This window comes from Stenella coeruleoalba (genome assembly GCF_951394435.1).
Source record: "Stenella coeruleoalba genome assembly, chromosome: 21".
Classification (NCBI taxonomy): domain Eukaryota; kingdom Metazoa; phylum Chordata; class Mammalia; order Artiodactyla; family Delphinidae; genus Stenella; species Stenella coeruleoalba.
In genome coordinates, this window is record NC_137167.1 from 6098650 (window position 1) to 6122189 (window position 23540).

The window sequence follows — 23540 nt, forward strand, 5'->3', positions numbered from 1 at the left end:
AAAGTATCAAGCACCAATGCAAAAAATTTACTAGGCACAAAGGATTTTGAGGACAGTGAAACTACTCTCTATGACACTATAATGCTAGATATATGTCATTATATATTTGTCAAAACTCAGACAATGTATACCACCAAAATGAACCTTAATGTAAGCTGTGAACTTTTGGTGGTTGTAATGTGTCAGTGTAGGTCCATCATCTGTAACAAATGCACCTCTCTGGTGTGGACGTTAACAGTGAGGGAGGTTATGTGTGGGGGTGGGCAGGGACTACATGGGATATCTCTGTACTTCCCTCTTAATTTTGCTATGAACCTAAAATTTCTCTTAAAAAACAAAGCCTTTTAAAAATTAACTGTAATTCCATTAAATCTCAAAATTTTAAGTGGAAACCAAAAAAATCTATTTGCAGAATGATACAGCAGGATACAAGTTATATTATGTTTAAAGCATAAAAAACAATTCTTGTTCAGAGACATATTCAATTGTGGTAAAAGTATAAGAGCTTTTAAACAAAGAAATATAAAGGTTTATAAAAATATAAGTACGAAAGCTTTGTAAAAGCATCATTCCTTGAATTCAACTCCTCTAATAATTCTATCCTACATCCTGCCTCACCCACTCATTCCTATGGTTCACACTCTAGACCCTGTCAACAGATTTTTATCAATAACTGCAAGCCCTCCGTCATCTCTGTGCATCCCACATCCTGACCACCTGCTGTCTCCCCTGATAACTCCAATAGCACCTCAACTACAACAATCTGCATACCCATCAGCACAACCAAACCATGGTTCCTACATTTTCACTGTTCCTAACCTCCTTACTGACTTCTCTCCTCCTTTAAGCAGTTCAGATTCTCTTACAAACACCCTCAATTTCCTTGCCATCCTTTCACTTCATAATGAGTTGACAAAAACACAATACATCAATCTTCAGAATGCTGAGAGAGAAGGATGTTAGAACTAGGATTCTAAGCCTAGCCAAATTACCAATCAAATGTGGAGGGAAAGCAAAAGTGTTTTCATTAATAAAATAACAGTGTTTGCCACTTATATACACTGTGTCTAAAATTTTTTAAACTTGAGTTATTCCAGAAAAAGAGCAAAGAATTCCAAGAAAAGGAAGATGAAGTTTAATTTTCTGTGGCAGTTGGTTCCGCCCACAGAAGTAAAATAAGTTAGAAAAAAATTGACAAGACTTCTTTTGGCCATCAAAGCTTTACCAGAATAGCAACATATTTACTTCTTGATTCAGAGTTAATATCATTTTTATATTCATAATACCATAAAATATTTATTGATTTAACTTAAAAATCAACCTGTAGACAAAGCACAAAAGTTCTATAAAATAAATTATAAATTTTATAACTCTTAACAATGGTTATGAGAAGTGTACTATTTTACATGTCTCATTTTTCATAGCAAATAATCAATGGACTTTGCATAAGGTAAAAAGAATTTTTAAAATAATATAAATAAAAACATAAATACATTAAGATGGTAATATATTATGCAATAATATTTAATATATTATATATTATTGTGTATTATATATTGTATAACATCTATAATATATAATTACATATATTATGCATATACATATAATATTTAAGAATGTGTTTAATATAGATTACTATTATAAGTATTAATAAAGTAATAAAAACGTCATAATATATATGACAAATAGAGTGGATTAAATATGTCAAAGATAATATTACCAATGTTGTCTAAAGTTTATTAATCAAAGTAGGTGTCAAAGTATATATTTTTTAAATAAATAAACTTAACTACCAGAGAATTTAAATAGAAATTATAAATTCTTACAGGACTTCATGAAGGGGATAAAGAAGAGAGTTTTGTTAACAAACTTTGCTTTGTATAGCTACAATTTAAACAATTTTACATATACATGCATGCATGCATAAATTCTGTAATAAAAATAATTGGAAGAGTATCAGAAATAAAAATATGTATGCAAAATCCCATTTTTGCAAAAACATATAATGGGGAGCCACAGTAACAGATAAAAACTCAAAGTACGAGATACATATTAATCAAAATGTTAACAGTGATTATTGCTTCATCCCTGGGAAGACGCCAGATTATATGTTTCCTTTTATGTTTCTATATGTTCTTTTAAAAATGGACATGCATAACATAAATTACTCTGTAATTTAAAAATACTATATAGTACTTAAACCTACTTTTAAAAAGGATGAATAGGTGGGGGAAAGGCTCAATGAATTACTTCTCTATCAGTGATGCATCTAATTACACCAATAATTTATTTAAATATAAAATATTTATCAGAACTATAAATATTTAAAATAGACATAAAAGTTTCTTTTAAATATTATGTAGAAGAATTTGAAACATTTTAACAGATTTTTATCATACGTTTGGGTTCATCATTTGCTTTGATTTTGAAGTTAATTTATCATAAGACTATTTTTCCAATTTTATACCTACAAGAAAAAAATCTATTTTGGTTATAGAAATATCTTTACAGATAATTTTTCATAATACACTCTTCTATATAATAAGGGATACGTGTGTATTTATTATATTTTTATTCCACTTTAACTTCCAAATAATTGCAATAAGACACTTGTACTTCAGAATACTATTCCTTCTACATACTTCAAAGTTCTAAGAGTGATGGAATATAAATGCAATCTCTAAATGTAGATATAAATGTGAAGTGTATAAAATATATGCTGTAATACTGGGTAATTTTTAAATGTATTTTTTTCAAATAATAAGATTAAATAATTACATACCAAAGCAATTCCTGCAGAATAACTGGTAACACACATCTTTCCAGGAAATGCTGCTCCCACATAATCTGGATACTCTCTATAGCTAAATAAATAAGTATATAATTATAGTTAATTTTGACAAACAATTCACATGTGATAACTCCTGCTAGTAATTTGTCTGTAGTTCATAAATTTCTAGTCTGAAGCAAATTGAAGTACAATCTTTCCGTATGGAGTTAACTGCTTCAAATTTGTAAAGTAGTCTTCATTAAATGAGATTAAGCAATCTGGGTTCCTAAAACGTATCCAATGGATCCAAGTTATTGATGACTTTACTGTTCTTGTGACGTGTGGTTAGGGTTACTAAAGCCTTGATCAAACACTTCAATCAAAAGCATTTTGCTGAATTACAATGACAAATAGTTTTAATGTATGGATTAAAAGTTTTCACTCAAATGTAGAAAAGCTCACCATTTTCTCACTGGAATGATTTTATTGTTCTACAACTTACCATTATTTTTTTCTGCTTTCAGAAGAAGAGTCCGTATAAACTGCCATATAATAATAGCACTATTCTCATGGATTTACATAAACGATTCTATTTAATCCTCAAATCCAGCCAGTGAATTAGATACTATTTTTTCCCCACTGAACAAATCAAACATCAGATGGGAAGTACAAGTAACTTGCTCAGGGCAGCACAGGTAAGTGCTGCTGAAGGATATGAACTTGGACAGTTTGAATGCAGAGCCATACTCTCAACCACTAAGATATAGATGCTCCAAACATATTCTGCCATCTTTAGAGCCCCAGCCAAAACGAACATTCCAAGACGTGTGTAAAAAAGCTTGGTACGCAATTCTCAGTTTGAAATGCCTCCTCAGTCTCAACTGCACTGCACTTCACAATTGCACTGTCTCTCCACTGCTCCCTTATTCTGCCTCACTGATATTGCTTATACATAAGCACTTGTTTCCAAGTATTTGCCTTTAACACCCAACTTTGGCTTTACATTCCAATATGAAAGTATTGTTTACACTCTTTCTTCATTCAAGATAGTTCTCCCAATAGATAAGACTTTCCCCCTAACTCTATGCATACTCCTGATGAGCTGGATTCAATAATAGCTATTTTTTACTTAATACGGCCACCCAGTCTCCACATCAAATCAGTTATCAAGATTTACTGTTTTACTCCTTCAACTTTTCTTGTATCCCTCCCCTCCTCCAGAGGTTCAGCTCCAGTTATAACTATGAATTCCATACTCTTTGAAAAGAACTATTATTTAGTCCCATGTCTCTAGGCATATTGTTTCCATAACCTGGAATGCTTTCCACCTCCTTTCACTGAATTTAAACATTCCTGGGACTTCCTGGTGGTCCAGTGGTAAAGAATCTGCTTCCAATGCAGGGCATGAGGGTTCGATCCCTGGTTGGGGAACTAAGATCACACATGTCATGGGGCAAGTAAGTCAGCACACCACAACTAGAGAGAAGCCTGCACACTGCAACGAACATCCCAAGTGCTGCAACTAAGACCCGTCACAGCCAAAAATTTTTTAAAAATTAATTATATTAAGTAAAAACAATAAATATTTTTTAAAAATTCCTCAATCTGCCTTCTCACTTCTAATTTGATTAGCACGTCTTTAACTTGGCCCTTTTGTTATATGTTACTTTGAGTCTCTCTCTCACTCTTGCTCTTGCTCTCACTCTCATTGTTTCTTCTTCCTGTAAACTATAAACAAGTAGAGATAATGTACCAACATTAATCTTCTGGAGTGACATCAGCAAGATGGCAGAATAGGAGTTTTTTAGCCCTCATCTCTCCACAGAAACAACAATTTTGACAAACAACCACAGATGTGGCCCAAGACCCAAGGAAAGGCCCCATGCCACACTGGAGCAAAAAATCCAAGAAGAGACACATTGAAGAAGGTAAAAACTGTTTCACTTTACCCATGTCACCATTCCCCCAAGGCAGCACAGCTCAGTGCCAAAAGAGCTGCCTCCAGCCATGATTTCTCCCACAAGGGAAGGTGAGAGTACAGTGAATACTGCCAGCCATGCAAGATGATGCCAAAGAGGCCCACTTTTTAAACGTCCATTGAGAGATGAATGGATAAAGAAAATGTGATGTATATATACAGTGGAATATAATTCAGCCTCAAGAAAGAAGGAAATCCTGACATTTACAACATGGATAAACCTGAAGGACATTATGCTAAGTGAAATAAGCCAGACATAAAAAGGCAAGCACTGTATGATCACACTTATGTGTGGAATCTAAAATAATCCAACTCATAAAAGCAGCGAGTTGAATAGTGGTTGCCAGGGGTTGGGAGATGGAGGAAATGGGGAGATGGTCAAAGATACAAGGTTTCAGTTATGTAGGCTGAATAAGTCCTGGAGTTCTAATGTACAGCATGATGATTACAGTTAATAAGACTGCACTGTATATGTGAAATTTGCTAGAGAAGATCTTAAGATTTCTCACCACACACCAAAGAATGTTAACTATGTAAGGTGGTGTATATGTTAATTAGCTTATGATTTCACAATGTATACATATATCAAATATCACATTGTACTCCTTAAATATGTATAATTTTTATTTGTCAATTATACCTCAATAAAGCTGTAAATGAATAAAACTAATAAAAGCAAATATAGGGAAACTGAGGCAGAGAGCATCAATTGCCCTAGGTGACAGGGCTGAAGTTAAATGCAGGCAGTTGGCCTCCAGAGTTTAAATTTGAATCACTATGCAATATTATCTCAATAAACATTTGTTGAATAAAGGACAGATTGTAAACGGTTAAAAAATTAAGCTTGCTATGTTCATTGTTCCTACTGTAGGGCCTAAACCAGATTATAAATTTCTGGAGTACAAATTTCTGGAGTACAAAGACCAGAAAATAATAGATAATTACTGTTATTTATCGTAATTTTATAGTATTTATTCTAGGACATCACTCATATGCAAAGTATGTTGATGCATTAAAATAACATCAAGGGATCAAGAAGGGGTATTATTCAAGTTCAAGGAGACTGACTGTACCATCATTTCTACATTTCTAGTGGGATAAATGCTCTCACCAATTTCACTTATTACTGTATCAAAGTTCAACATCCTATTAAAAGGATAATACATCATGTCAAAATTGAGATTTATTCTAGGAATGCAAGATGGTTCAAGATTAGGAAATATATCACTATAATTATTTCTATTGAATGCCAATAAGAGTATCTTATGTCATCCCTATAAAAGCTGAAAGATTATTTTTCGTTCTTTTTTTTAAGATTTTTTTGATGTGGACCATTTTTAAAGTCTTTATTGAATTCGTTAAAATATTGCTTCTGCTTTATGTTTTGGTGTTTTGGCCCTGAGGCATGTGGGATCTTAGCTCCCTGACCAGGGATCAAACCCACAACCCCTGCATTGGAAGGAGAAGTATTAATCACTGGACTGCCAGGGAAGTCCCTGAAAGATTATTTTTCAAATTGTTGGTATAGTATGAATCTATGAATATTGCCCTACTATTATTCAAATTCTAAAACATGCCTGTGCACACACACAGAGCCAAACCTACATTTTAGCCCCCAAAGCTAAAAAGTATTACTCAATGAGGTAACATTCCCTAAAGTAAAGAATAAAACAGACATGACCCATGTTACCATTATTACTACTACTAGTTTAAACTGTGTTAAACTAGCCAAAGCAATAAGAACAGAGAAAGAAACTGAAAATATAAAATTAAATAGCAAGAGATAAAACTACCTGTATTTGCAGATGGTATAATTATATGAGTGAAAAAACCAATGTAATAGACTTAAGAATGATTAAAAACAAAGAAATTTAGTAAGGCAATAGGATATAAAATCAATATGAAATTAAGGTAATCTTACAAACAAAACAATATATATTTAGCAGACAGAAGACACATTTACAACAGCAACCAGAAAGACAATATACCTAAGAAAAGTTATCAATAAATGTATAAAACCTATGAGAAATTAACTTCTGAATGACCAAAAACTGGAAAGACAAAATGTGAGATGTGAAGACTAAACAGTTCTCTATAGCTCAATTTATAAATTCAACAGTCTTAAAAAATAGGAGCTAGACAGGTTGATTCTAAAATTTCCATGGAAAATAAATTTAAAACTTCCCTCACACCCATGAAGTGGGAAGGCCTTTCTAATTATGACTCAAACTCTAGAAACCATCAAATAAAAACCTCATGAATCCTGCCTTAAAAATAAAAGTATTTTGTATGGCAGTTAAAAAATACACACACACAAGAAGCCAAGTCAAAAGACAAATTAAGAAAGAAAACTACTTCTCATCGCAAGGCAAAGAAATTTATCTTTTTATCTATATCTGTGTTGAAATTGGTATCTAAATGCATCTATCCCTATCTATCTAGATATCTAGCTATCTACCATCAGGCTCATGAAAAAGAAATGAAAATTAAAACTATACCAATATATCATTTCTCAGGTACCAAAGGTGAAGAAAAACTTGACCATACACTTTGGTGGCTAGACTGTGGGGAAACAGACCCTTCTCATACGTTAGTGATAAGTGTGCAAAGCACTAAAATCAGTGCCAAAATCTGGTATTAGCTATCAAAATTAGAATTATACTACCTAGAAATATTACTCCTGGGAATCTGCCTTGTAGATACACATGCACATATATAAATGACACACACAAGGTTTTTTTCACTGTAAGATTTTTTAAAATAATAAAATATTGGAATCAAGCCAAGTACCAATTATTAAAGAACTAGTTAAATAAACTACACACAACTTTTAGACCCTATTATAAACTGGAAATATTGATATTATCATGCCAACTTAAAAATATGTATATGCAGATTTATTGAAAGACATGCTGATCATAATTGCTGGTAAATTTTATATGAATAAAATTATAAGTATACAGTTATAATTGATTGTTTAGAAAACTAACATTTAAAAATAATGCAGAAAATTCAGTAGGATAAAATATTTTAACCTACTTTACCAAGGCTTTGATCAAAACTCATAACAAAGATATAAACTTCACAAGATAAATGCCATCTCTTTATGTAATGATTAAGATTATGGGCTCTGGAGTTACAAACTGTGGATTCAAAACCTAGACACACCATCAAGAGTCCTTAGTTGGTTTAACTTCCTGAAATATCAATCTCCTCAATAGTAAATGTTGATAAGCACAGAAATAAATTTTAGCAATCTTCTTTTATTGTCTGACAACCAGAAAGACAGCATGAGGTCTGACTGAGTGCATGATAATCAAAGTATGAATAGTCAGAAATGAACAACAATTCCCTAATTTAAGCTACATCAATATCACAAATCTTTGATTTCTAAGAAGACCGAAACATTATACTTACATGAATAGATATGCAATATCATGAGGTCTTAGGGTAAGATAAGACTTTTTCCATTCTAAAAATGCATGCAATAATTCATCTGCCTCACCAACAGTAGAGATCTTATTTTTATCTGACCACAATTCCAAAGATGACAGCACAATAGTAATTTTAAATGGCGTAAACATCTAAAAACAGAAGAGATAAATACATGAAAAAAATAATTTTTATGTTATTTTATAATAACCAAGAAATTAATTCAATCTTTTGACAAATCCACCCTCAATTTATATGGATAACTTTATTCAGAAATGCCACGTCAGCTGCGGAGCAACTCAGTCCATGCGCCACAACTACTGAAGCCTGCGCGCCTAGAGCCCATGCTCCGCAACAAGAGAAGCCACTGCAATGAGAAGCCCGCGCACCGCAACGAAGAGTAGCCCCCGCTCACCACAACTAGAGAAAGCCCGCGCACAGCAACAAAGACCCAACGCAGCCAAAAATAAATAAATAAAATAAATAAATTTTTTAAAAAAAGAAATGCCATGTCAAGGCAATGCAAATTATAATTTCAAAACTAGTATGAATTTTCCTAACTAGTATGAAAAGGAAAATACTTACCGAATTTACAAGGCCAATAATTTCGATGACTTTATTTGTTACCATCATGCTATCAGAGCCCAGGTAATCATACTGAAAAACAGAATTAATTTAAAATTTAAATATCATTTGTTATGTAATATGTTTGAGATTTACTCTCCATCTACTCTCTCAGGTTGAGGCTGCTTTGGGGTTAGAACACTTCAAAATAAGACAGTAACAATTAAAATAGGAATATAAATTGGATCACTCACACATGCTAGTATGTAACATTGTATAGCCACTCTGAAAGATAGCTTGGCAACTTCTTTCAAAACAAATAATGGACCTAGAAGTTGCACTCCTGGACATTTATCCTAAAGAAGTAAAAACTGGTGCTCAGAAAAACCCATACATGAGTGGAAACAACTCCTAAGTCATTCAGTCGTTCAAAGATTAAACAAACTGTGGTACATTCATAACACGGAATACGATTCAGTAATAAAAAGTAACTGAACTGCTGATATATGAAACAGCCTGGGTAAACCTCATGAAAATTATGCTAAGTATAAACAAATCTCAAAAGGATACATACTATATGATAACATTTATGCAATATTCCTGAAATCACAGATGGAGAATAGATGAGTGATTACCAGAGGTCGAGAAGTGAGGAAGTAGGGAGAGATGTGTGTGACTCCAAAGGGATAACACAGAGAGTCTTGTGATGGTACTTGTTCAGTGTATTGGTCGTGGTGGTGGTAGTTATGAACGGCTACATATGTGATACTACCACATAAAACCACACACACATACATACACACAAATGAGTGTATATATAATGGCTGAAATCTGAATCAGCTCTGAAGAATGTGTCAATGTTAAATTCCTTATCTATAAAAAAACTCTCTAAAGTACATTATCCCTTGGATATTACACAGGACCCTCAAGTTAAACATATCCAAAACTACACTCATTATCCTCCCTCAAAAATATGCTCCCACTTAGATTTCTACTTCTTTAGTGAATGCTATTATCATTTATGACCTCCCACATTCATTATACTATATGTTCAGTGACAGCAAAACTTTTTCTGTTTTGTTCACTGCTCTATCCTCAATAAATAGAACAGTAACTGGCATCTAGGTGATGCTTAATATATTATTAAATGAATGAATAAATCAAGTCAATTTACAAGTTCTTCTAATTCACCCTCATTAGTAACATTTAAAATTGTCCTTTCCTGTCTATTCCCAACACTATTAATTTGTAAAACTTCACCTTGATTACTAGAATAGTCTCTTAAATGCTTTATCTTACTCCAATTTTTACACCAGCATTCCTGTCCCTATGCTATTGCAGAAATGATTCTAAATGTAAATATGAACACATCATTACCCTGCTTAAAATCTTTCATTGACTCTCTATTACCTTTAGCATAAAATCCAAATATCATGTCAATTCTTCAATTCATCTCTTTCCCTTTCCCTTCTTCAGCACTGTATATTAATCATACTAAACTTCTTAAAATGATCTGAAAAGAACAATCTCTCATATTTATGCACCCTTGCAAAGAAAGGTTTCGCACTGAGTCTTCCCTGGCCCCATCCTCCCCCCATTGCCCAAACCAACCAAGCCAGAACCCAGCCTGCAACCATCTCCTTTACCAGGTTCTCACACTCCAATTCCCCTGCCCTAATCATCCAAGGGCATGGTACCAAAAATTGTGAAACAACCTCTGTTCTCCCGAACCCACTGCAATTTTTCAAGTTAGCCAATGCTAAACCTGTTTACCTTGTTTTGCTGTTCCCTCCCACAGAAATCACAATAAAGGCTCCTGCCGTGTTTTCCTATTGCTCCCTCTGTCTCCTGACCTACTGTGGTGCTTCTCCATGTGGCATGATGTGGTATGCCCTTTCCTCCTGGGAACTGTGAATAACAAACTAACTTTCCAATAGTAATCATCTCCTGATCTGTTGGCATCAGCATACCTGAATAATAATAAAACCTACATGTTAAAACACCTACTTACACGCTCTTACAATACCTCAGGTTACAGCTGTGTGTCTCCATGTCTTTCTCTATTAATGTACTGTGTTTTCATAGTACCATAATCTTCCCTCAATCTGGCACTGAATTCACTAGGCTACAACTGTGGATTTAAAATTTGTGAAGTGATTGAAGACATCACTATTCTTCTTTATATGCCCAATATCTAGTAACACAGATGTCATACTGGCTCAATGTTTGTTTTATTAAAGAATACATAAACATAAATATTTGTAAGAACATAAAAAAGAGATGTTTAATGAGCATTATATGGCTGACAAACCTGGCAATTTGGACAAGACGCTTTTAAAACAACTCTCAAAATTTGTAACGTAATCCTGAAACAAAATAATTTTCATAAACCCAAATATTCCCTGGAAATCTAGTCATCTTTACTAGAAATATCTCAACTTTCTCTTAAATGTTCCGTTTGCCCTTTTTCCTAATACTCTACTAAGTCAAGTATTTTAATATCTTTCTCCAAATATCTCCTGTCTCTGACCCTCAACTCTGGCTTCCTGACAAGCTCTACAATCCTATGAATAGAAAGGGAAATTCACATTCTCTGTAGTATTCCATAGATGTGACAATCAAATACTTATCTTCAAAACAAACCTGGAAAGTATACTTTATCCCTGTTTTCTGAAATCTTTGAAATATAGGAGAAATAAAACCACACCCAACTGAGTACAAACTGAGTTATCACCTCAAGGGTCTGAAGTTCAGAGATCCTCAAATTGTTTATGGGAATAAGGAATCTAGAGGTGCCTTTAGACTGGACTCAATCAGACTTGAGTCAACAGACTCAAACAGTTGCACCATTAAAAACCACTAAAAAAATCTTGACATTTTAATGTAAGCAGTTATCATAAGTAGTTATACTATCATCATTGCTGTGCCAATAAATATCTTATAGGGAAAAAGATTCTCTAGACTACATGCTGCTCTTCAAGTACCCTAAAACAAGAATTAAAGCTTAGAGAATTTCACTTTAAAAAATCACCGTTAAAAATTTTTGTGGATTGAGAAAGGCCCTAAAGATGTGAAGTACCAGCAAAAAAAAAAAAAAATCATTTTGTTATGCAGGTTTGTTATGTAAAGATTTCAAATAAAACATTTCTGATAGAACTAATGTAATTTTGAATATTCGATTCTTCAAATAGAAGATGTCTTCACTGTTCTCTAGGAGTGACATGGAAGTAAGAAGATTGGAATCTTTAAGTTCCTTTCTAGTTAGGGATAATCATACATTCATATCAAATATTCAAAAGCAAAGAAAAAGCAAAACACATACCAAAACTTTGTCCACCACGATATGCATTTCTAGATAAAGAGGAATTAAATCTGGAACAGCTGATTCTGGCTAGAAAGAAAGAATAGCAGTAGTTAAAAACTTTCACAAATTGTTTATTCTGAACTTTTAAAATATTTTTCCACCTTTACTGAGTCATAGTTGAAATATATACATATACTTAAGCTGTAAGACTTGATGCTTTGATATACAGACACAATGTGAAATAACGGCCACATTCAAGCTAATTAACATATCCACTCTCACACAGTTACCATTTTCTTTTATCTTGTGTGTGTGTACTCCGTAAGTTTTTTATGGAGTAGTTAGGGTGTTCTATATATAATATCATGTCATCTGCAAGTAGTGACAGTTTTACTTCTTCCTTTCAATTTGAATGCATGTCATTTCGTTTTATTACCCAATTACTGTGGTGAGAACTTCCAATTCTTTGCTGAATAAAAGTGGCGAAAGTAGGCATCCTTGACATGTTCCTGATCTTAGAGGAAACGCTTTCAGCTTTTCACCGTTGAGTACAATGTTAGCTGTGGGCATGCCATATATGGTCTCTATTATGTTGAAGTATGTTCCCTCTGTATCCACTTTGTTGAGTTTTTATTATACATGGATGCTGAATGTTTTCAAACGCTTTTTCTGCATCTATTTAGATGATCATGATTTTTATCCTTCATTTTGTTAATGTGGTATATCACATTGATTGATTTGCTGATGTTGAACCATTTTTTCATCCTTGCAATAAACCCCACTTCAGCATGGTGTATGATTCTTTTAATGTTTTTTTCCTTTTAATGTTGAATTTGGTTTGCTATTATCTTTTTAAAGATTTTTGCATCTATGTTCATCAGGGATATTAGCCAGTAATTTTCTTTTCTTTTCTTTTCTTTTTTGTGGTATCTTTGTCTGGGGTTTGGTATCAGGGTATGCTGGCCTTGTAAAATGAATTTGGAAGTGTTCCCCCTTCATCTATTCTTTGGAAAAGGAGTTTGAGGATTGGTATTAATTATTCTTTAAATGTTTGGTACAATTCACCAGTGAATTGTATAAGTCTGGTCTTGGACTTTTGTTTGTTAGCATATTTTTGACTACTGATTAAATGCACTTACCAGTAATTGGTCTATTCAGATTATCTATTTCACCATAATTCAGTCTTTGTAGGTTAGGTGTTTCTAGAAATTTATCCATCCTTTCTGGGTTGCCTAATTTTTTTAAATTGAAGTATAGTTGATTGACAATGTTGTGTCACTTTTAGGTGTACAGCAAAGTGATTCATATATATATATATATATATATATATATATATTTAATATATATGACATATAATATATATGTATTCCTTTTCAGATTCTTTTCCCTTATAGGTTATTACAAAATATTGAGTATAGTTCCCTGTGCTATATAGTAGGTTCTTGTTGGTTATCTATTTCATATATTGTTGTGTATATATGTTAACCCCAAGCTCCCAAGTTTTCCCTCCCCAGGTTGCCTAATTTGTTAACATATAATTCTTCCTAGTAGTCTATATTTCTGTGGGATCAGTTGTAACATCTCCTTCATTTTTTATTTTATGATTTCTCTTTTTCTCTGGGTGAGCCTAGCTAAAGGTTTGTCAATTTTATTTTTTCAAAGAACCAGCTCTCAGCTGCCCTGACCTTCTCTATTGTCCTTTTGGAATCTGTTTCATTTATTTCTGCCCTACATTTGTTATGTCCTCCCTTCTGCTAATCCTGGGTTTCATTTGTTCTTTTTCTAGTTCCTTGAGGTATAAAGTTAGGTTATTAGTGACTTTTCTTGTTTCTTGAGGTAGGCCATTTATCGCTAAGAACTTCCATCGTAAAACTACTTTTGCTGCATCCCACAAATTTTTGGTATATGCTATTTCCAATTTCTTTTGTCTCAAGGTATTTTTAAAAATTTCTCCTTTGATTTTTCTTTGGCCCATTTGTTGTTCAGTAGCATACTGTTTAAACTTCACATATTTGTGAATTATCCAGATTTCTTCACGTAAATAATTTCCAGTTTCATACCATTGTGGTCAGTAAACATGCTTCGTATGTTATCAATCCTCTTAAATTTATTAAGATTGTTTTGTGGCCTAACATGATCTCTCGTGGAAAATGTTCCATGAGAACTTCAGCAGAATGTGTATTCTGTTGCTTTTACATGGAGTATTCTGTATATATCTGTTAAGTCCATCATTCCAATGTGTCATTTAAGGCCAATGTTTCCTTATTGATTTTCTGTCTGGATGATCTATCCATTGATTTAAGTGGGATATTAAAATTCCCTACTATTATTATATTGCTGTCTATTTCTCCCTTTAGGTCAGTTAATATTTGCTTTATATATTTAGGTTATCCTATGTTGGGTACATAAATACTTACAAATGTTATATCTTCTTGTTAAATTGACCCCTATATCATTATGTGACACCCATCCATGTCTCTTATTACAATCTTTTTTTTTTTTACACCTATTTTGTCTGATATAATTATAGCTACTCCAGCTTTCTTTTGGTTTCCATTAGCTTGGAAATCTTTTTCCATCACTTCACTCTCAGTCTCTGTGTGTCCTTATATCAAAAGTCTCTTGTATGTAGCATACAGATGGGTCTTATTTTTTTAATCCACATAGCCACTCTATGTCTGTTGACTGGAGAACTCAGTCAATTTACATTTAAAGTAATTACTGATAGGTAGAGAAATGAGAGAACTCAAATAAAATTTAAAAGTAATTATTGCCATTTTATTAATTGTTTACTGGCTGTTTGTTTCTTCTTCTCTTGCTCTCTTCCTTTGTGGTTTCATGACTTTCTTTAGTAATATATTACTTTCTTTTTATTGTTTGTGTATTTACTATAGGTTTTTGCTATTTGTAAGCCATGAAGCTTACAAATAACTTATATATGTCTATTGTAAGTTGACAACAACTTAAGTTTTTTGAAAAAGCTCAACATTTTTACTCCCTGCCACATTTTATGTTTTTTATGTCATATTTTATCTCTTTTATCTTGTGTATACCTTAACTAATTATTATAATCACAGTTATTACTATTTTTACTACTTTCGTCTTTTAACCTTCATAGTAGCTTTGTAACTGATTAATCCACTCCCTTTGCTATATATTTATCTTTCTGATGAGCGTTATTATTTCATGTTTTCTTGGAAAAATTTAATGTGAGTTCCAGTTCAAGATGGCAAAATATGAAGATCCTGAAATCAACTCCTCCCAAAGACCTATTGAGTCTACAACTACATACAGAACAATTTCCTCTTTTAAAAAACCTAAAGTCTGGCTGAGTGGTAACTATACATCAGGAAAATGAGAAGAAAAGCATGGTGAATCAGGTAGGATGTACTGAGACACACTCTTACCGTAAATGCCACCCTCAGTGCTATGACCCACAACCTGGAGAAAATTCTAAACCTGGAGCTTCTGTCTGAGGAGTGAAGGGTTTGAACCTCACATTGGGCACCACAACTTTTAGGACCTGCACCTGAGAGACAAGCCCCCAAAATATGGAACTTTGGAAACCAATGGGGCTTGAGTCCCCAGACTCACAAGATTGTGTCATTCTGGGAACCAGGTCAACAAGGGCCCAGGCACTTGGACTTACCTTCTGTAGGGCCCAGCTCAGAGGGAGCTAGTCATGCCCAGACTTAAAGTAAAGGAAATTCCCTTGCTTATATTAAGGTGTCAGCCTGAGAGGCAGGCATCTAATTAGCACACACATCCAGTGATGAAGACCTGCAGGTACCATCTTCGTGCTTTCCCTTGTCCATGCTCCAGAGCACTATATCTCCCAGAAGAGAGCTTTTACATGCATCCGGTGCACCGATCGTTGCAGCTGACTCCCTGGGGACATTACTTGACTGCCTGACTCTGGAAGCCAAAGGAGCTTGCATTCCTAACCCCATGGGATTGTAATAATCATAAAGGAGCTCATACCCCTGTTAGGCACTCCAATTTTTATGGCAGCTACCCAGGAATACCTCTACATCACCTGGCTCTGGCAGCCAGTGGGGCTTACACTTGTGGGTCCTATAGGACAGTAGCTAACAGAGAAAGAGTTCTTAAACAGCTACCAGGCCCCAGCCAGCAAAAGGCAAAAGATCCAAGACCTCAGTCTTTCTGTTACAGAGGCCTATTAGCTAATCATCATGGCTGCAGCCTGAGAGGCAGACTTCTAATTAAACACACATCTATGGGCTAAGTGTCATGCTTTCCAGACACCTCAGAGGGTGAGTGCTATCTTCAAGAACTCCCTCTGCTACCCTCCAGAGATCCAGTTTTCCTGCAAGGGAATTTTACATGCAATTGATGCCCTAGTTTTTAAAACAAGTGCCCCAGTTTTTGCAGCTACCACCTAGGGAATGCTCCTTCAATGCCTGGCTCTGGTGGCTAGGGGGCTTGCATTTATGAGACCCACAGGACTTGAAGCAACTGAAGAGATGGTTCTTGGCAAGCTGCCACCTCAATACATAAGGCAAATGCTAACAGCCATAAAAAGAGAAATAGACAGTAATACAACCATAGTAGGGGACTTTAACACCCCACTTTCACCAATGGACAGATCGTCCAAAATGAAAATAAATAAGGAAACACAAGCTTTAAATGATACATTAAACAAGATGGACTTAATTGATATTTATAGGACATTCTACCCCAAAACAACAGAATACCCTTTCTTCTCAAGTGCTCATGGAACATTTTCCATGATAGATCATATCCTGGGTCACAAATCAAGCTTTGGGAAATTTAAGAAAATTGAAATCATATCAACTATCTTTTCCAACCACAATGCTATAAGATGAGATATCAATTACAGGGAAAAATCTGTAAAAAATACAAACAGATGGAGGCTAAACAATACACTACTAAATAACCAAGAGATCACTGAGGAAATCAAAAAATACCTAGAACCAAATGACAATGAAGACACGATGACCCAAAACCTATGGAATGCAGCAAAAGCAGTTCTAAGATGGACGTTTATAGCAATACAATCCTACCTCAAGAAACAAGAAACATCTCAAATAAACGACTTAACCTTACATCTAAATCAATTAGAGAACGAAGAACAAAAAAAACCTAAAGTTAGCAGAAGGAAAGAAATCATAAAGATCAGATCAGAAATAAATGAAAAAGAAATGAAGGAAACAATAGCAAAGGTCAATAAAACTAAAAGCTGGTTCTTTGAGAAGATAAACAAAATTGATAAACCATTGGCCAGACTCATCAAGAAAAAAAGAGAAAGACTCAAATCAATAGAACTAGAAATGAAAAAGGAGAAGTAAAAACTGACACTGCAGAAATACAAAGGATCATGAAGATTACTACAAGCAACTATATGCCGATAAAATGGACAACCTGGAAAAAATGGACAAATATTTAAAAAGCACAACCTTCTGAGACTGAACCAGGAAGAAATAGAAAATATAAACAGACCAATCACAAGCACTGAAATTGAGACTGTGATTAAAAATCTTCCAACAAACAAAAGCCCAGGACTAGATAGCTTCACAGGCGAATTCTATCAAACATTTAGAGAAGAGCTAACACCTACCCTTCTCAAACTCTTCCAAAATATAGCAGAGGGAGGAACACTCCCAAACTCATTCTACGAGGCCACCATCACCCTGATACCAAAACCAGACAAAGATGTCACAAAGAAAGAAAACTACAGGCCAATATCACTGATGAACACAGATGCAAAAATCCTCAACAAAATACTAGCAAACAGAATCCAACAGCACATTAAAAGGATCATATACCATGATCAAGTGGGGTTTATTCCAGGAATGCAAGGATTCTTCAATATACACAAATCAATCAATGTGATAAACCATATTAACAAATTGAAGGAGTCAAACCATATAATCATCTCAATAGATGCAGAGAAAGCTTTCGACAAAATTCAACACCCATTTATGATAAAAACCCTCCAGAAAGTAGGCATACAGGCAACTTACCTCCACATAGTAAAGGCCATATATGACAAACCCACAGCCAACATTGTTCTCAATGGTGAAAAATTGAAACCATTTCCTCTAAGATCAGGAACAAGACAAGGTTGCCCACTCTCACCGCTATTATTTAACATAGTTTTGGAAGTTTTAGCCACAGCAATCAGAGAAGAAAACGAAATAAAAGGAATCCAAGTTGGAAAAGAAGAAGTAAAGCTATCACTGTTTGCAGATGACATGATACTATATGTAGAGAATCCTAAAGATGCTACCAGAAAACTACTAGAGCTGATCAATGAATTTGGTAATGTAGCGGGATAGAAAATCAATGCACAGAATTCTCTTGCATTCCTGTACACTGGTGATGAAAAATCTGAAAGAGAAATTAAGGAAACATTACCATTTAGCATTGCAACAAAAAGAATAAAATATCTAGGAATAAACCTACCTAAGGAGACAAAAGACTTGTATGCAGAAAACTATAAGAGACTGTTGAAAGAAATTAAAAATGATACCAACAGATAGAGAGATATACCATGTTCTTGGATTGGAAGAATCAACACTGTGAAAATGACTCTACTACCCAAAGCAATCTACAGATTCAATGCAATCCCTATCAAACTACCAATGGCATTTTTCACAGAACTAGAACTAAAAACTTCACAATTTGTATGGAAACACAAAAGACCCCGAATAGCCAAAGTAGTCTTGAGAAAGAAAAATGGAGCTGGAGGAATCATGCTCCCTGACTTCAGACTATACTACAAAGCTACAGTAATCAAGATAGTATGGTACTGGCACAAAAACAGAAATACAGATCAATGAAACAGGATAGAAAGTCCAGAGATAAACCCACGCACATATGATCACCTTATTTTTGATAAAGGAGGCAAGAATATATAATGGAGAAAAGACAGCCCCTTCAATAAGTGGTGCTGGGGGCTTCCCTGGTGGCGCAGTGGTTGAGAGTCCGCCTGCCGATGCAGGGGACGCAGGTTCGTGCCCCGGTCCAGGAGGATCCCACATGCCGCAGAGCGGCTGGGCCTGTGAGCCATGGCCCCTTAGCCTGTGCGTCCGGAGCCTGTGCTCCGCAACGGGAGAGGCCACAACAGTGAGAGGCCCGCATACCACAAAAAAAAAAAAAGTGGTGCTGGGAAAAATGGACAGCTCCAGGTAAAAGAATGACATTAGAACACTCCGTAACACCATACACAAAAATAAACTCGAAATTGATTAAAGATCTAAATGCAAGGCCAGACACTATAAAACTCTTAGAGGAAAACATAGGCAGAACAATCTATGACATAAATCACAGCAAGATCCTTTTGACCCACCTCCTAGAGGAATGGAAATAAAAACAAAACTAAACAAATGGGACCTAATGAAACTTAAAAGCTTTTGCACAGCAAAGCAAACCATAAACAAGATGAAAAGACAACCCTCAGAATGGGAGAAAATATTTGCAAATGAAGCAACTGCCAAAGATTAATCTCCAAAATTTACCAGCGGCTCATGCAGCTCAATATCAAAAAAATGAACAACCCAATCCAAAAATGGGCAGAAGACCTAAACAGACATTTCTCCAAAGAAGATATACAGATTGTCAACAAACACATGAAAGGATGCTCAACATCACTGATCATTAGAGAAACGCAAATCAAAACTACAATGAGGTATATCACCTAACACCAGTCAGAATGGCCATCATCAAAAAATCTACAAACAATAAATGCTGGAGAGGGTGTGGAGAAAAGGGAACCCTCTTGCACTGTTAGTGGGAGTGTAAATTGATACAGCCACTATGGAGAACACTATGGAGGTTCCTTTAAAAACTAAAAACAGAACTACCATATAACCCAGCAATCCCACTACTGGGCATATACCCTGAGAAAACCATAATTCAAAAAGACTCATGTACCAAAATGTTCATTGCAGCTCTATTTACAATAGCCAGGACATGGGGGCAACCTAAGTGTCCATCAACAGATTACTGGATAAAGAAGATATGGCACATATATACAGTGGAATATTACTCAGCCAGAAAAAGAAACGAATTTGAGTTATTTGTAGTGAGGTGGATAGACTTAGAGTCTGTCATACAGAGTGAAGTAAGTCAGAAAGATAAAAACAAATACTGTATGCTAACACATATATATGGAATCTAAAGAAAAAAAAAGGTTCTGAAGAACCTAAGGGCAGGACAGGAATAAAGATGCAGATGTAGAGAATGGACTTGAGGATGTGGGGAGGGGAAAGGGTAAGCTGGGACAAAGTGAGAAAGTGGCACGGACATATATACACTCCCTGATGTAAAATAGATAGCTAGTGGGAAGCAGCCACATAGCACAGGGAGATCAGCTCGGTGCTTTGTGACCACCTAGAGGGATGGGATAGGGAGGGTGGGAGGGAGGCAGACGCAAGAGGGAAGAGATATGGGGATATATGTATACATATAGCTGATTCACTTTGTTATGCAGCAGAAACTAACACACCATTGTGAAAAAATTATACTCCAATAAAGATGTTAAAAAATAAATTAAATTAATAAGTAAATAAAAGCAATAACTGCCTTGAAAGAGTAATAAAGCATACATAACTCACTTTTTCACTTATAAAAATATTATAGTCCATTGGGTTTTGTTCTGTGTCTTGGTTATTTTCAGTAAGAACTGCAAATTCATTGTTTTCATTTCCTAATTTATAAAGAAGATGCTGAAATTCAACTGCAGATTCCAGAGGCTCAATTCCATAAGAAAGATTTTCAAACTGCAATATTCCTCTGTAAAATTAAGGTTAAAAATTTAAGTGCTTTTAATTAATTCTATATCATAAAACTCTGACAGAACTCCTAAAAAAAGGAGGAGGAGGAGGAGAAGGAGGAGAAGGAGGGGGAGGAGGAGAGTGAGAAGAAAGATACAGAATGTTTTTGAGCTCAGTATTTTGACCCAAACTCTTTATGTTTTGGAGATGACTCTGAAGAGATAAAAAAAGGTCTTCCCCAATCCAAAAAAGTAACGTTCCATTTAATTTACTTTACAGTTATAAACGCAGCACAAATTATGTAATCAGTTGCTAGCAAGTACACAGCATTACTGTGATCAAGTCATTCTCCTGTTCCCGAAGTCAGTAATTTAATGAAAGCAATAGCAAATAGAAATCTGTATAAATTTCTTTCTGTTTTGCACTGCAATGATTACATTGCTTGCATAAAAAAAGGATACATAATCAGTAATTTTATTCATAAAAATAAAATTCAGCAGTAATTAGAAGGCACTTATGAATTTTGTTTATGTACCTAGTCTGAATAAGAAATTAAAAGCTAAATTTTAAAGAGTAAACAACTTTTATAAGTATTCTTTCTTGAATACAGGTAACAGTTCAAGTGACTACTCTCTAAAAAACACATTTCAGAATTCCATGTAAAAAGCACTGAGTAAAATTCGTTTGTGGAAACAAGGCTCCTACACTACAAAATGAAGGTGAAGAATATCCTGACTGAATGGAAAACTCTCCAAGCACTAAAGAGGAAACCCTACAGTTCTTAGAGAGATTAAGATAGTGATATTACTAGAAAAACGAGTACCATAATAATACTTATTTGTTTATATAGAAGGGCTTCCTCTCTCTGAAGATGATTTCCCTTTGTGAAACAGCATGCTTTGTTTATTTATTTTTACATCTCCAAACACTAGGCCAGTAGCTGGTACACGGTAGGTATCAAGAATACTCTATGTGCTGAAAAAATAAGCTACCCAAAACTCAGCTCTTCCAACTTGCTATAGTCAGACACGTTCAACTGTCATTTCTGTACTAAAGAAGAAACAAGATACAGAGCAAAGAAACCAGGAAATCTAAACCTTCAAGAAGTTAGACATGTCTCTGGTCAGTGGGGAAAGTAAAGGGAAATCAGAGAAGAAACATATTCAGAGGAAGAGATTATTATTATTATTATCATTATTCACTGAATAACCTCCACATGGGAATCCTCTACCAGCTCCACACTTAGTATAAACTAACAAATTCTCTGCAGACAAATATCATAACCATGGTGTTTGCATATTAATGACAAAAAAATACATAACCTCAGTCCAGAGCACGTGCTAAGTGTGGCAACAGAATTCAGATATCCTTCAATATATCCTTGGTAGTAGCACTGAGTCTGGGGGCGAAATATAAAGTGGTTACCTAGGAGTTGACAAAACTTTCTAATGATTTCTTAACTTTTTATACTTAATAGAACTTTCTGAATATTTTTCACAGGCTATATACAGTTTATATCAGTATCGATAAAGTGACATTCAGAAAAAAAGTCTCCCCATATTTGCCACTTTCACTATATTAACTACTCTTTTCAGATCAATACTTGGGATTATTATTTTACATCCTGCTTCCAAAGTTTTATCCCATATTTTAGGTAAAATTATTTTCCAATATATAAATTTAGGTCATCGATTAAAAGACAAAGATTGTGAGCATGGATTTCCTTTAAATTCTGATATTCTGCTAAAAAGAAACACCTAAAATTTAAGGGCACAAAAAGATTGAAGAGCTAGAAAAAGATAGACCACACCAACACAAACCAAACGGATGATTCTGAAGCGATACTAATACAGAAAATGTAGACTTTAAGGCAAGAAGCATTACTAGAGATAAAGAGGGACATTTCATAATGAGTTTCAATTCACCAGGAAGATATAAATATTCCAAGTTTGTATTTATTTAATAACATAGCTTCAAATTACAAAAAGCCAAAACAAAGAAAAATAAATGCATAATCATACTAAAAGATTTTTAAGCACATACATTTCTGTCAGTAACTGATAAATCTAGCATTCAGAATCTATAGAAGAGTTGAACAGAATGTTAACCTAATATAGGTAAAACTCTACTTAAAAACTATATATAGGACTTCCCTGGTGGCGCAGTGGTTGAGAGTCTGCCTGCCGATGCAGGGGACACAGGTTTGTGCCCCGGTCTGGGAGGATCCCACATGCCGCGGAGTGGCTGGGCCCGTGAGCCATGGCCGCTGTGCCTGCGCGTCCCGAGCCTGTGCTCCGCAACGGGAGAGGCCACAACGGTGAGAGGCCCGCGTACCGCAAAAAAAAAAAAAAAAAAAAAAAAAAAAAAAAAACTATATATAATATACTTTTTTTTGCACAGAGTTCTTTTCTTTAACCATTTTTTTATTGAAGTGTAGTTAATTTACAATGTTGTGTTAGCTTCACGTGTACATCAAAGTGATTCAGTTATACATACATATATACACCTATATATGTATCCTTTTTCAGATTCTTTTCCATTATAGGTTATCACAAGACACTGAATATACTGTGTTGTACAGTAGGTCCCTGTCGTTTATCTATTTTATATGTAGTCATGTGTATATGTTAATCCCTAACTCCTAATTTATCTCCCCCTCCAGCTGCCGCTATCCTTTCTGGTAACCATAAGTTTGTTTTCTGTCTCTGAGTCTACCTCCATTTTATAAATAAG

The 23540-nt window shown here is 34.6% G+C and overlaps 1 protein-coding gene across 11 annotated transcripts in view; it reads right to left on the reverse strand.

Moving 5' to 3' along the window:
* Positions 1–23540, reverse strand: part of ADAM32 (ADAM metallopeptidase domain 32) — a 168674-nt gene that overhangs the window by 110075 nt on the left and 35059 nt on the right. For 10 of the 11 annotated variants that reach the window (XR_013825545.1, XM_079909318.1, XM_079909320.1 and 7 more), the window contains 6 exons: positions 22130–22206; positions 20649–20826; positions 12067–12135; positions 8766–8837; positions 8166–8332; positions 2783–2864 (listed from right to left, as the gene is read on the reverse strand). Coding sequence is in view for 10 of the 11 variants with exons in the window: in XM_079909318.1 (XP_079765444.1) it covers positions 2783–2864; positions 8166–8332; positions 8766–8837; positions 12067–12135; positions 20649–20826; positions 22130–22206 (645 nt within the window). In the remaining variant the exon portion in view is untranslated. The remainder of the gene's footprint in view (positions 1–2782; positions 2865–8165; positions 8333–8765; positions 8838–12066; positions 12136–20648; positions 20827–22129; positions 22207–23540) is intronic. The other variant, XM_079909326.1, reaches the window with a different exon arrangement.